Source organism: Neodiprion fabricii, chromosome 4 (genome assembly GCF_021155785.1).
Source record: "Neodiprion fabricii isolate iyNeoFabr1 chromosome 4, iyNeoFabr1.1, whole genome shotgun sequence".
NCBI lineage: Eukaryota > Metazoa > Arthropoda > Insecta > Hymenoptera > Diprionidae > Neodiprion > Neodiprion fabricii.
The window spans coordinates 7,388,880-7,403,718 of record NC_060242.1 but is presented as its reverse complement, the minus strand read 5'-3'; the positions used below and the strand labels follow the sequence as shown (position 1 = coordinate 7,403,718).

Below are 14,839 nucleotides of genomic sequence, written 5' to 3'. Positions count from 1 at the left end.
ACTTTTCGCTTTTGTGAAAATTAGTACCCTGAAATTTCGTTGCCGGGAATTTTTTTCCGCGTTTGTAACTGATAAAAGAAATCCCTCGAACTGGAAACAACAGCGACTACAAATTTCGTGAACAATCGACTTGGGGATCGTAATTTTCACTACCACGGTTACGAAAACATGCCAAAGAGAATAAATCACGTCTAATTTGTCAGAGCAATTTCCTCTCACGTATGCACTGCATCTCTTGATGACGCTACACGGTGCAGTGAGAAGTGCACTTATCTCGCGTCGCATAATCGCCGTGCGAGGACGATCCGTTATAATGGAACTTGTGCAGCGTGGGAAGGTCCTTGTCTTTCTTAGTGAGCTACCCAGGTAAGAATTCCAAGTCGGATCTCACGTGGTTGTCATCGCCGAGGTAGAAAAAAAAAAAGAAAGAAAAATTCCCGAGAAATCGCGAAATAATAACGAAAAATAAACTACACGGTAATAAGATTCGTTGCAAATAAATTATGTCCTTAGTATCTACAGAAATAAAATAATCGAGTATATGTAAAGTAAGCGAAGTAAGAAAAATCAATATTAACGGGAGCGTAAGACAATTTTGAATTTGTTAAAATTTATTCAAAAGTAAAGTACGTGTAAGATTAGTTAGTTTTATTTCACGATCAAAAAAATAATGACTAGGAGAATAATAATAACGCTGCTTTGGAAAATGAATATCGATCGTTTGGAAAGCGCGAAAAGAGTGCGGTTTTTAGAAAATCAAATCGATAAGTTGGACTTATATTATAGTTTCGTATTTTCCGAAGCTCGTATCAGTGGGATAGTATATGAATGATATTATTTCGAAGTGTTGGAAAAGGAAGCTCATACAAAGCTCGGCCGCGCAACGAGAACCAGAACAATTGAAAAAAAAATAAAAAAATTGAATAGAAAAGCACAAGTGACAATCACGGAAATGTAAAATAGAACTTGGTCGATCAAGGTTAAAAAAAAAAAAAAAAATCCATGGTAAAATCGAGGGTGAGAATCGTACAACGGCGACAGGTTAAACTTGGCAACGTTAAGTTCGAACTGATCGTAAGGGTTGGATATATTTCGAGGGGGTTGTAAAGTAAGCCAAAAGTAAGATTGATACCCTGGGACTTCCGAGGGCCCGAACGTCATCGCCGATCGAGAAAAAGGATTTCGAAAAACGTCCGTGAAGTGGCTGAAGAGAAAAAAGGGAAGCAACCCTTGCGTCGTATCGTCTAAGAAAAGAAGTAAAGGTGTCGTCGGTAGCTACATCAGGGGAAGGGAGAGACGAATTGTTAGGCACTCGTTCCCCGGGGGTATAAATCAGTCAGTCATACACGGAGCATAAACTAGACACAATGAAAACAGGGCAATTAAGGATGTTTTAAGCTGGCCGATCGCTCTCAGGGCATTAAAAAACATTACTCATCGCATAATCGCCGTGCAGCCGCCCGATTGTCGAGATCGTTCGTTCGTGTACGAACGGGGGGGGGGGGGGGGGGGGGCAAAAAAAAAGAAAAATATATATATATATATGTGCAAAGAAAGGAAGAGGAAATATATAATGACGGAGAGAGAAAATGAGAAATGATCATCTCTTGTCTGCGCGCTCCGATTCACAAGATAGAATTCGCGCTTTCCGAATCGGACGCGCATAACACGCCGGGACTGTTTAAAATTCATGAACAATTTTATACGCGCGCGTCGCACCGCCAACAAAAGGGTTCGTTCGAATTTCGAATCGCCTGCCATCCCGTACCGTCATCCCTGTGTGTATCAACCACCCGGCTATAAATGCATACGCCGTGCCATCGCGAAAGGGTCGAAACTGTTGTATAGAAATATTAATTGTCGTATTTTCCAACCGAATTATCCGAGAGGCCATTAGGGCTTTAACGTCCTGCAACAATGCCGCGCTACGTTATTAATTGCTTTTTCAATTCGATTCTCAACTGTTTTCGCGATCGCTTTTACATTTTATTTCATTTCGTTTCAACGTTCTCGTTTTTTTTTTCTTTTTTTTTTGGTACTTCTTTTTCTTTAGCTCCAATTCAAATTATTTATTCCAACCGCCGTACTTGCATGTTTTTTTGAAATTATCGTACATCGAATTCTGATTAAGTACCGACCTCGGTTTTTGATTTCGTTTCTTTATTTTTTTTTTTTTTGTTTCTTGATATCATTCGGGGTATGGAGAAGACGTGTTTTTTCAAAATCGTTTGTTTATAATATACGTGAAAAAAAAATCGTGGATTAGGTTTTGAAAAGCGTTTAGGTGTAAGAAAAAAAAAAAAAAGAAAAAAGAAAGTAGTTGGGTGCAATGTTGCCAAGTTGAATCAACGTTTTTCACGATGAGAAATTTGAAAGGCACTGTATAGTTCGCGCTATCGGGTCAGATTATACGAAAAAATGAACCATCATCCTGACGGTGCTTTCGAACTCCTGTATTGAAAGACGTGTTCGTCATCTTGGGGGAATATTGAAAAGGGACACCCTGAACTACATTATAATATAACACGCTTAGGGTCGCACACTGAGAACAAAATCCACTTTATTCAAGTCTTTATGCATTTTTTAAGCAACACTGAGAAAACTTTCCATTTATTACAGTAACTAGAAGAATTCGGTAAAACAGGTATCGTTAAAAAAAACTGTTCGACTATTGTTGGAATTACGAAAAAGAAGGTGAGCTCCGAGGTAATTATAGAGAGTAAAATATGTTACAAGAAAGGTTCGCTTCGTACTAGAGTATTCAGATTTTATAACGACGAAAATCTCTGACAAGATTCACTGACTTCCGGCGCAAATTAATTTCCAGTGCTTGATATAACTTCAACTCTGAAAACAATTATTCATTTTTTTTTTTTTTTTTTTTTTTTTTTTAAATTATATGTCTATAAGATTTTCCGAAGCTACCAAGTTTGTTACTTCGAATATTGTTTATCAAATTATCACCACTCTTGGAAGAGCAGAATATCGAACCATTCGTAAACTTACCAAAAGTATCAATCGCTGTTACAATAACTGCAAAATTTGTCATCGGTAAACGAGATTAGAGTAAGATTTTAAAACTGAAAAATTTTGAACGATGCAGCAAGTTCACGAAGCTTAAGGATTGAAGTTCCGAATTTGAAAAGTTTCAAAACTTGAAGTAAAGAAACGAAACTTTCACGAAACAACGAAGTTTCGAATGGTCGAAGAGCCGACGCGACGGCTCAAAGTTCCAAAATGCAACATTTTGAAAATTCAAGTTACGACAGAACAAAGTTCCGAGAAGTATCGTTCCAACAGAGTAATATTCCGTAAATTCAAATATACTCACACAGCGTAGTTTACTCAACGAGTGAGCGTATAAAATCAGAATGTACCAGATTCTGAACGTAAAAATTTCCAAAATCCAAAACAAAGAAAGATCAAAGTGGTAAAATTTCGCCAAGCAAGAAATTCATAGAACTGAAAATCTTCGATCATTCGGAATTTCGAAGGTTAAGATTTTTAAATTTTCCTACCCTTTCGGAAATTTACATTTTCAACACCTTCAGCGTCGGTTTTTGGACAATTGGAATCTTTACCGTTTCGTCAACGTTTCATTTCTTCACTTCAACTTTCTCCACAAAAAAAATTCGCAAATCAGCGTTTCCGGAACTTTTCAAATTCGGAATTTCAACCCCGATCCAACGAAGCACAGCGTACGTACAAACAATCTTGAATTGTATAGCACAGGATCAGTCCTCGAATGTACAATTTACAAACCACACACACACGTCGCTACAAGTATACTACGCATACACAGACACGATGTCGGAAGTCGGGAGTTCCCGAGAATGGTAATTGGCGGCAATTCTTGAAAACCAACCTCTCAACCCCGATCGGACATGCAGAAGAAGTATCTCAAGGTGCAGGGGCCGTTTGCCACGACTCGTATAACATAAGTAAGAAATACCCAAGTCTGGGTTTATGCGGCGGTGGATTGCCCGAGATACGATATGATTATCGGTTGGTCGGTAATGCCGCCACCCCCCCCCCCTCCCCCTCCCGCCATCCCTTTCCACTCGCTGTTCTTAGCATAACAATCGGATTCGTGCGGCCCGATGAATTAGGGGTGGAGGTAGGGAGGGAAAGGGAATCACGATTTCCAGTCTCTGCACCAGGTCTACGTATGTAAATCTCGATCTAGGACAATTACGCTAAAGCGGGTGGCGTGCCCTGGAGTGGTTAGCCCCCCGCCCCTTCCAACCCCCCCCCCTTCCAACCACCCCTTCCAACATGGTCCGGTCGTTGCGCGGTTCGCCACACTGCGGTGCTTATTATACTAACAAATAGCCCGGAGAGTTCGCGGCCTAATCATCGCCTATCATGCCAACGCGAGCGTGCCTCTAGGTACGGAGCCTGCCTAACCCCAAACCCTGAACCCTGAACCCCCGACCACCCTCAGTCGAAACGGACCGCAGGAAGAGGGACGCTCGGCCACGCGCCGCCCTCCAAACCCAAACTGCAAGACTGTATAACGATCTGCGTTGTCCATTTTATCGTCAAAGCTCGGATGTAACCCGGGGATGTCTTTGAAAGTTGACTGTGAAAGTTGGATTTTATGAACGATTAACTTCGCCTGAGAATGTTTTCACTTTTAGACATAGTCCCAACAAATGAGCCAGGGTTTGACCCTCGACCTCTTGGATATGGTACGTGATTTTTTACATCCTTCTTCCAATCGTTGAAGGCAATCTGATTTTTTGCTCTCATTTTTTTGTGGGTATATCGTTTTGAAGACCGACATGTCCTTGGACATAATTTAAATAGCTGGGAGAAAAAAAAATGTCAGTTACTTTTTTTAGAGTTGGAAGAAGAATGTGCGAAATCGTGGATCAAATCCAAGAGGTCGAGGGTCGGATCCTGCTCCATTTGGCGTGGAATGCCTCATATGTAGAGAAGACAAAGAAAAGTAGAAGAGATTTATTAGATTTCCCCTTTTCACCTAATTTTTTGTCGACCGTCTATTAGGATTGTCAGGGTTATTTTCTCGTTCTACATTAATTCTGATCAAATTTAGTTTTGCTGAAGAAAAAAATTCGAAGAACAAACCTCGAGTAAGAAAGCTTCTTACAGTTGGTCGTCTCTCTTGTTGTGAGAAGATGTAAAAAAAAAGTTACTTTTCAAAACAGGAATCAAATGCAAATTTAGAACTAAGTAAAGTACCATAATACGAAAAAAAATATGTAAAATACATGTAGGTATGTATGTACATATGCGAGAAGATTTTGTAAATTTTATTGATCAGTTATTATAGGTATATATCATAAAAAAAGAAAACAAATCCACTACTATTTTGTACATGTGTTTGAAAATGTACGGTTACGTCTATACTTTTGACGAGTAAATTATGATTTCAAAAAAAAAAAAATCCTTAGCCTCGAAGAAAGTCCGAAAACGATTAAAGATCTTGAAAAATAATTTGAATAAACATAATAACAGTCTCTTTTATAGAGTTGCCACGATTATAATTACACATTACGGGCATAAGAAAGAGAATATTATATCCAACGGATGATATCTGAGATGATTAGGGTGAGACGATGCTCGAGTTGCCGCGAAATGCCCTTTATACAACCGGGCCACTTATTTTCTGGGGGTGTTCCAAGCGCAAGGAATATAACCCTTTGTGCCTTCACAAGGGAGGGGGGGGAGGAGGAGGTTGAGACTTGAGCTTGAGATAAGGAACACAGAAAAAATTTCGCCCCTATTCTCGGGGCTGCCGGATTTAAGATTGACTTGAATCGTGCGTGAGCCGGGGGTTGAGGGTGGGGACAGAAGGATCGAGTGGCTGGAAGAAGGGGCGAATTAAGGGTGATTTTATACCCCGATAAAACTATACACAAATTTTCCCCCTCCCCGCGTTCCGGTCCCGGCTCGTTGCCGTTCCTGCAAACCCGTCTTTACACCCATTTCTGCATATCGAACGGAGCCACTTACTTCCTCATTTACGGTAATTCCTGTCGGCATTCGACCGTTTGCAAACGACCTCGTATCACAGCCGAGAATTTACCCTGCGGGCAATTTTTTGCGCTGCGATTAATGCGAATGAAAATCTTGGACGTGTCGTATTTTATTGCATAAGGGCTGATAGTCTTTTCAAGAATCCTGACCTCGTTTTTTCTGGACGATAAATTTTGCTGGATAGTTTTCTTCGCGACATGGTTTTTATTCTTGTTTGGAACGCGTGACAAGGATTTGCATTTTTCGTGATCATAAGTCTTCGACGATTCGGAGACTTCGTCATTTGAAACTGCTAATTGGAGTTCATTAGATTGTTGACTTCTCTACTTCTAGATTAAATTCTAGCTTTTCTGTAGTCCTACATTGCTGGATATTTTTCAACCATTTATAGGGTTTGCAAACATCCGGTTTTGTACAAGAATCGAGCGGCAATTATCGATAGAAATGAAAATAATTTATACCAGTCCATAACCGTAGCCTTGATTCAACCGACCGTACAAACATTAACAATCATTAACTTTTTAAATGATTTTTTGACGCGTTAAATTTTTAAGTCTTCGGATTACGAAACATGTCAAATATATGCTTTTTTCTGATCCACGAATTTGAAATATCACAAAATAGTAAGATCACGATGTTTTGGATTCAGCTCGATTTTTTTATTACTTTCATTATCTTAAAATACCGCGGGGATAATGACTTGTTGGATTGACACGTATTTTGAGGTTAGATTCGACGGTCATGGGTTACATTAGGTTTATTGAGATCGAGTTTGTTTCGCGCTCGGCCGACAGTGGCGCTGCAGGTTTCTCCGCGTTGCCAACGTAACTGTCTAGTGCAAAAAATGATCCGTCTCGGATTCATTGTCCTCGAGTATACATATGAAAAACACTGAGAAAAAAAAATGTAAAAAATCGGCTTCACCTCTGATTGCAGAACGAAGTGGAAGCGGCAGACGGCCGTGGGTCTTGAGCTACTGGCTGAGGCGGGAAACTACGCGGCGTTCCAGCGACTCTACGCCGGTGGCGTCGGGGTCCCGGGACACCCGTCGGCCGCGGGGCCTTACTGGCCCTACCCTGGGGGCCCGCCCCCACCCCCAAGCGACATCTATTACCGCCAGGCGGCGGCGGCCGTCACCCTGCAGAAGCCACTGCCGTACCGCCTCTACCCCCCGGCAGCGGCGATGATGCTTGCCGGGCCGAGCGCCCCCCTGGGAACCCTGGCGGCTAGCTCGAGCCTATCTAGTCTTAGCAGCTACTACAGGGCGAGTCCCGACACCCTCGACGCGAGGGATCGAGAAACCCTTGAGAGGGCGAGCGTCGGGAGGGCGTCGAGGAGCCCCGAGAGGAGCACGCCACCCCCGAGAGAAGACACACCCCAAAGCGTGAGGGCGGAGAGCGACGACGAGAGCATACACGACGTCTAGACTTTTTAAGACTCCGTAAATTTAACAATTATTTTTTATCATATTTATTATTGACGGTGTTTTGTCATGACGAATGTACCGATTTTACCGGTCAGATCACGAGTTTTCAGTCTGGGTTCTAAGCGTCAAATTTTTATTTCTTCCACGTAACTGATGAAAGAGAAGACAGTTTTATCGGATAAAGTTTGCTTTTGTAGAAACCAGAATGATATTTCGATTTATAAAAATAATACTGTTTCGGTTTTTTATTAGCTGAATAATTTTTGATCACACATTTTCTTCAATTTTCATACAACACTCTCCTGGACGCGAAATCAAACTTTTTTGAAAAATAGTAATTTTCATCACTTGACACATAACAATAACCAGGTACACAAAACCCAGTCAAAAAATCTCTGTAGGCTAGCGATATTATTAAATCGTTATTATTTCTTCCAAGACTGCAAAAGCAAACTTTAATATATCGGGGTACGTTATATATATTTTTTATATTTTTCCAACTGTTTTGATGCGTGACAAACGAGAAAATAATTAACTCAACCCAGGCACAAAATTGAACAATTGTTTTACTGAACGATGTACTTTGCGTACAGAATTTGACTTATACTTATTATGTACACTTGGCGGGGAGTAATATTGGAAAAAAATAATCATAATGAAAACAGACAAACATTAATTTCAACTATCGGTTCAATATGGAAAAACAAAGCGGATTTTTCTTTCTTTTGCTTTCTTTTTACAACAGAATAATTTCTATGAATATTAATTTTCATCGCTGTGATAACGGTATTATTATAAATATGCTTGATATTTTGTAGCAGAACATTTTACTTCAACGACATTCGACTTTTGTTTTTTCACCGACGACTCATATTTGTTTAAAAAAAAAAAAAAAAAAAAAAACATCTGATTGGTCGGAAAAATGAGCGATATGGTCAATCATTTGCACCGATAACTGACCTTACCGTTTATTTGGATCAAATTAATGCTTCGATTCAATTCCATTACGTTTGGTGTAATTCAACAAGTAATTGCTCTCCACGTGATATTTTACGTGTTCGGTATCTCACACTGTTGAAAGAAAGAAATAAATGGATGCACGTATTTTTGAGACGTTATTATCAACTCGATGATTTTCTCTTCGAGTTATGGACAAAAAAAAAAAAAAAAGAGAGAAAACTTCTCGCAATATACTTTCATCAAGTAACGAAACTCAAATTTCACCAGTTGCGAGAAAACCGATCAGAAAAATGTCATCAAAATCGTTAAAACACGTTTATAGGCGGAATTGGAAAAATGAAAAAAAAAAAAATTAAATCGTGTTTTAAATTCTTCGCCGAATCTTTTTCGAAATCATGCGGGTTACAATTTTCTTTCTCGGCTTAACGAGTCGGCTTTTCCTGAAACGTGAAAAGCAACGTCAACTTACCTCAGCTAAAATAATGAAAAAAAAAAAAAAAACTAAACAAGAACGAAGAAAAAAAAACAGAAAGAAAAAAGAAACGTCAATCCAACAGCGAACGCAAATGTACAATTAATATGACATTAGCCTATGCGACTGTACCTGCAGCGTATACGCAGGTGAAAAAAAAAAAAAAAAGATGAAACCACAAGTTTTAAACAACACTAAATTATAGAGACACGGTCGATGCGGTGGCGGCAAAGGAGAGAGAAAGAAAAAAAAAACGAGAGACAGAAAGAGATGAAGAGGATTGCAAAAAGCTCTTTACACGGAACGCTCACGGTTATTGTTACATGTTTTATGTACAGCCTCCGCAATGCAAGCACGATAGACAAATCTGCATCGATGCAAACAAGAACGACGGCAGTGATAACGCCACAAAAAAGGAGAAAAAAAAACAAAGTAACACAATCGGTAGGAATAGGAATGCAAGATAAGCGAAAAACGTTTGTTCATTCGTATCGCAGAACGAACGAATCGGATCGTTATACGCAGAGCACGAGAAAAAATATTCCGTCTTTGTAATTTTTTTTTTTTTTTTTTTGTGACGGGAAATAAAATCTTCACCATTTAATCGCGAGTAATTTATGTTAATATTGTTATCATTATCATTATTGTTATTATTATTACTATTATTATTGCTATAACTATTATTTTCATTTTTAATCATTACCGTATACGTATGAAACGAGTATACATGTGTACAAAGAGTGCAATTAGCTTGATAAATAACGGTGTAGAACATACAACTTTATCGTACACGAATGGTATATTCAATTTTGATGAAAAATGGTACGACTGCATGACGATGTATATATGCATATTGTTATAATATATTAGTGGTAATAACGATTACTGATAATAATGGGAATAATAATAATTAATAATAATAATGATCGTATTAATCGCAAATATCGTAGTATAAGTTGTACAACGCGAATAGGTGTGAAATAAAATTTCCAAAATTTCGCTACAACAATACATAATTCGAATTGCAAAACTTTTAGTTCTATTGCGATACGGCAGAATATAATAATTTACATTGTCGATCCGGATTTGAAAACGTAATATTGGTTCAACCATTGTAAATATTATTATTGTTGTTGTTGTTGTTATTATTATTATTATTATTATTATCATTATGTAGTGTAATTCGAAGTATAGGTTAGGTGTAATTTTAACGGTAACCGTAATTATATATATATACACAGTATTTAGAAACTGTACATACATTACACATGGATATTATATACGTATGAATATGTGGGTAAGTGTGTAACAGCCAATGAAAAATATTGTAAAAATATATATATGATATATATGATATATCATATACATATTTACGTAGAAATGTCAGAGAACGAGAAGATTTTCGCTTTTCGCGAAATATTGTAATAATGTTAGATAAAACTTTGACATAATACTTACGAATAATACGAAATAGAAAAAGACAGTGAGAAGTTCGAAAATAAAGGGTGATATGAACTAGCAAAGTTTAGGATGCAAGGCACGAAAACTTGCTCGATCCCGTAAAAATAAGTGAATTTAATCGATAAATGAATGGTGAGGAGGAGAGAGAGAGAGAAAGAAAAAAAAAAGAAACAGAAATTACCAGTATTATAAATGTACGAAAAGTTTTAGGATAATAATAGAGAGCGAGAGGAAGAAACGAGCGAGAGAAAGAGAGAATGGAGAAAATGTATATTGAGAAAAGAGAAAAACACAACTGCAGATATTCTTAATAATTAATGTATTGAAAATCAGACAGGAAAAATAAGACGTAAACAATTCAACATAAGTAGAAAGGAAAAGTGAAAAATAAAAATTATACTCGGGACTTAACGCCACTCTCAGTGAATAACGTACTTTCAGCAAGTATAATAAGCGATTATATATTATATATAAATATATAAATATGCTTTGTATCATAATGTCTGTATAGCAAAAATGATTATATGGAAATATATTATATTAAATTTATATACGACGGTAGTTTAATTTTTTTTTCTCGCCATCACAATATCCTCTCAATTCTTTGCATGATCAGTTTCATGCAGATAAATCAATCTTTTTTCTTTTTTCTTTACTGTTTCTGGTCGTAATAATGAACTGTGCCTTTGAAATGACGGGGCGGGGTGGAAATCCCGAATTTGAAAAGTTTCGAAAGTGCCAGATTCCGAGTTTTTTGGTGGCTGACAATTAAAGTAAATAAATCAAACTTTGACGAAAGATGAAAGTTTCGAATGGTCCGAAACCCGGAGCTCAATGTTCAAAATGCCGTAAGTACGAAAAAGAAAAAATTCAAAAATCTGAAACATCGAAGTTCCGAATGGTTCAAGATTTTCAGTTATGTGACTTTCTAGCATGGTGAAATTTCGCAATTTTGATTTTTCTTTGTCTTGGATTTTGGATATTTTTACGTTCGGAATTCCGGTAATTCTGATTTTTGGTTTTTCTTATTTTTTACAACGAATCGTTGAGTAAACTACACAGTATGAATGTATTAGAATTTTTGGTATTTTACTCCGTCGATTAAAAGTTCTAGAAAATGCCGAATTTCGAGTTTTTTTGTGGAAAAATTTGAAGTAAAAAAATCAAACCTTGACGAAACAAAGATTCGAATAGTCCAAAACCCGGTTCTCAAGGTTCCGAAAATGTAAAGTTCCGAAAAGACAACAAAATTTAAAAATCTAAAAAATCGAAATTCCGAATGATCGAAGATTTTCAGTTCCATGAATTTCTGGCCCATCTTTCTTTGTTTTGGCTTTTAGCAATTTTCACGTTGCGAATCCTGGTCATTCTGATTTTTTCCGCTCACGCGTCGAGTAAAACGTGCGAGTATATTTTAATTTTCAAAATTTTGCTCCGTTGAAACTTTACTTTTCGAAACTTTGTTCTATCGTACCTTGAATTTTCGGAATCTTTTGACGCGTCGTCTTTCCGACCATTCGAAACTTGGTCGTTTCGTAGAATTTTGACTTCTGTCCGTCAGGTTTCGCCACCAAATAATTCGGAATCAAGCGTTTTCGGAACTTTTCAAATTTGGAACTTTAACCCCGCTCCGTTTCCGGCAACCCGTCGTATCCCTGGACTCTGCCTTTTCACGTACAACTGCACACTGCAATTATTACATCGAGGGAAGGGTTATTTTATTTCGATTAGGGTAATACGGGTAGCCCTCAATTAGGTGAAATTAATTTGGTACCCATTAGCGGTTAGGCCCTGCTGCTACTGCCGCTGCTGCAATACTTCACCGCACCACCGCACCACCGTAACGTTTTTATGGTGTATCGGAGTCTGTCGCCGCGGACACCCAACCGTAACTTATTGTTATAAGTAGAACGCTGATCGTTGACTGGCTCGTCGTTTATTGTGATCGGTAACACCGTGTATTTCATACGCGTTACACGGCTATCGGTCTTTGAGGGAGAAAACGTGAGAGAAGAGAGAGTAGAAAAATCATTGACTCTTGTTTTTTTTTTTTTTTTTTTGTTATTTTGTTTCACTATTTTTTCATCAGAGTGCGTAAACTGCCGGCTCGGTTTTGTAACGAGAGTCTATATTCACATTTCATTTTCGATTTTTGAAAAGAAATTTCAAATTCAAACGAGTCAAGATTATACGCAAAAAAATTTTATATACACGTATATAACATACGTATGTGTGTATCGTGTTTTTTTTTTTATACTCGTTCTGCATTTCTAGTTCGATCGAAACTTCAAGTTTGAAAATTTGGATTTGCTTTTTAAAGTAAATTTACCATACAATATTTGAAATACCACAACTTTGAAATTAACGTACGAAAGGTTCCGTAGAAAAATTTACATTTTTGCAGGTAATCAAAATATCGTCCAAGATTTCAAGTGAATAAATTAATTTAAGACGCCTCGAAACGTGTAGAATTCTTTTTCTTTTTTTCGTTTATTCTTTTACCAGAATTGCAGATTTTTTTTTACAGAAAACATGAAGCCTCGGATTTGGTGCAAAAAGGTGAAAGTTTGATATTCATTCATTTATTCTCGAGACAACTTCGTTAAGGAGAAACATGTCACTTCAACTTTTGATTATTAAACACAGGCGAGAATTCGCGTCAGCTTGATTGGGGAAAAAAAAACAAAAAAAAATTATATTTTTTACGAAAGATTAATGCCTCTAATCTAAACCTAAGTCTAAGCTACTTTTCACTGCTAAAATCGTATTTTCAGATTTTGTATCCTGTTTCACGAGATGTTTGCCCTTTTTCCTATGAATCAAAAAAAAAAAAAGAAAAAAAGAACAAGAAAGTCAAAATCGTTTATTGTAAAGTGAAGTTATAAGCCAGCCGTCAAAGTTACGCATGTTTAACTGGAGGCTAAAATTCTTTTAAAAAAAAAAAGAAATGGTAGAATGTCTTTTCGAATATTTACAGTATCTCTACCGTGTCAAAATAGAACGTGAAAAAATTCAACCTGTTCATAGTATACCACAAGTGAAATGTACGGTGTGATTCGGTTTTATCGTTGAAAATCAAAATTGCACATCAAAATTAAAATCAAAAATTATTTCAACACAGCGAGTGTCATTTGACATCAAAGTGTAACGAGCTGCGGTCGATTTGAGTGATAGAAATAAAAAAAAAAATAAAAAAAAAAAGAAATCCATTTTTTCGAACGCATCACCTGCAAAGCACAAGTTTGGCGCAAAACCTTAAGCAACGGGCAAGCAACAGCAGGGAGGGAGAGAGAGTTGCAGTAAAGGGGGGTAAAAGAAAGGATGTGGTTAACCTGTGTTTAAATCGAGTCGCTTTGCAGGGCTTCTGTTTCCTGAACTGGACAATGAAGGTGGTGCTCATGCACCTATCGCATGCCAGATTATGGGAGAAAAAAGAAGCGTAAGAGGGTCGCGTAAACGCGTATACATATGTATGTACATTTTTTTTCCTTTTTCTTTTTTTTTTTTTTTGTTTTTTTTTCTTACATACATGCGTAGGGATAGTCACATCCTGCCCGCCTGACTGTCCGTCTGCGCTCAAGTCTGCCGTATCCGTCTCTCGGTTTCGGTGTAATCTCCACCACTCTCCTTATTATACCTGTCTCTTATTATAATAAACGACCGTAATGCCACTTGACCATGGCAGAAACTGTTTCGTGTTTATCTTGTTGGTGTATGGGGTAACGTTTCGACTCCACCTTTACCTTCGTAAATCGGTAAACGGTAGGAATGACAAAAAAAAAAAAAAAAAAAGAATCGATTTTCGAACGATTTTTCCCCGATTAATCTGGTAAAATCGATCATTTATTGAACTCGACTATTTTTCCTCAGAAAATCGGTTTCGGGTTTTTTCACTCCCGTGAACGAAGCGATGCAATATCGATTTATGCGATTAAGGTATCGATTAAAAAGCTGAGTGCCTATTTGATGTATAATAATTGGTGAAAGATAAATGAATATTCTCACCGGAAAACGAAAAATATTTTAAACAGAACTACAAATTATCCATAAATCTTTCCGCCGTAAGAACTATGTACTGATATTTACGAAATTTTGGTTTCAAACGAACAGTTTCCAAAGAAATACGAAATAATGGATTAATCTATTCATTTTTCAATGATCGTTGGAGTGAATTTGTGATGGAATGTTACAGCTAATGACATTTATTAATTATTTATTGATAGTTAATTATATTTTGGTTAATATTGTTTTGTACACTAGAAAAGAAAAAAGGAAAAAAAAATTTTTTGTTTTACATTGGAGGGCCGCAAGGAGTTTCGACTCCATGGCCTTAATATATAAATAATAATAATAATAATAATAATAATAATAATAATAATTTTTTAACGATTTAATCGAGTCGTTTTTGTTTATTTTTTTCGACTCGATTAAATCGATGGATCAGTGTTTTTTAGATTAGTGGCTATCGCTACCCGTGAAAACCTTTTCCAAAAACTATCAAATGTTTTCAATCCTAT

At 37.2% G+C, this 14,839-nt stretch overlaps 1 protein-coding gene across 1 annotated transcript in view; it reads left to right on the top strand.

Annotated features, from left to right (window-relative positions):
• The window catches only part of LOC124179737 (homeobox protein B-H1-like), a 41,653-nt gene extending 31,185 nt beyond the window's left edge, over positions 1-10,468 (top strand). The window contains exon 3 of the mRNA XM_046564438.1: positions 6,940-10,468. Coding sequence (XP_046420394.1) covers positions 6,940-7,429 — 490 coding nt within the window. The 3' untranslated portion in view covers positions 7,430-10,468. The remainder of the gene's footprint in view (positions 1-6,939) is intronic.
• Positions 10,469-14,839: the final 4,371 nt, after the last annotated feature.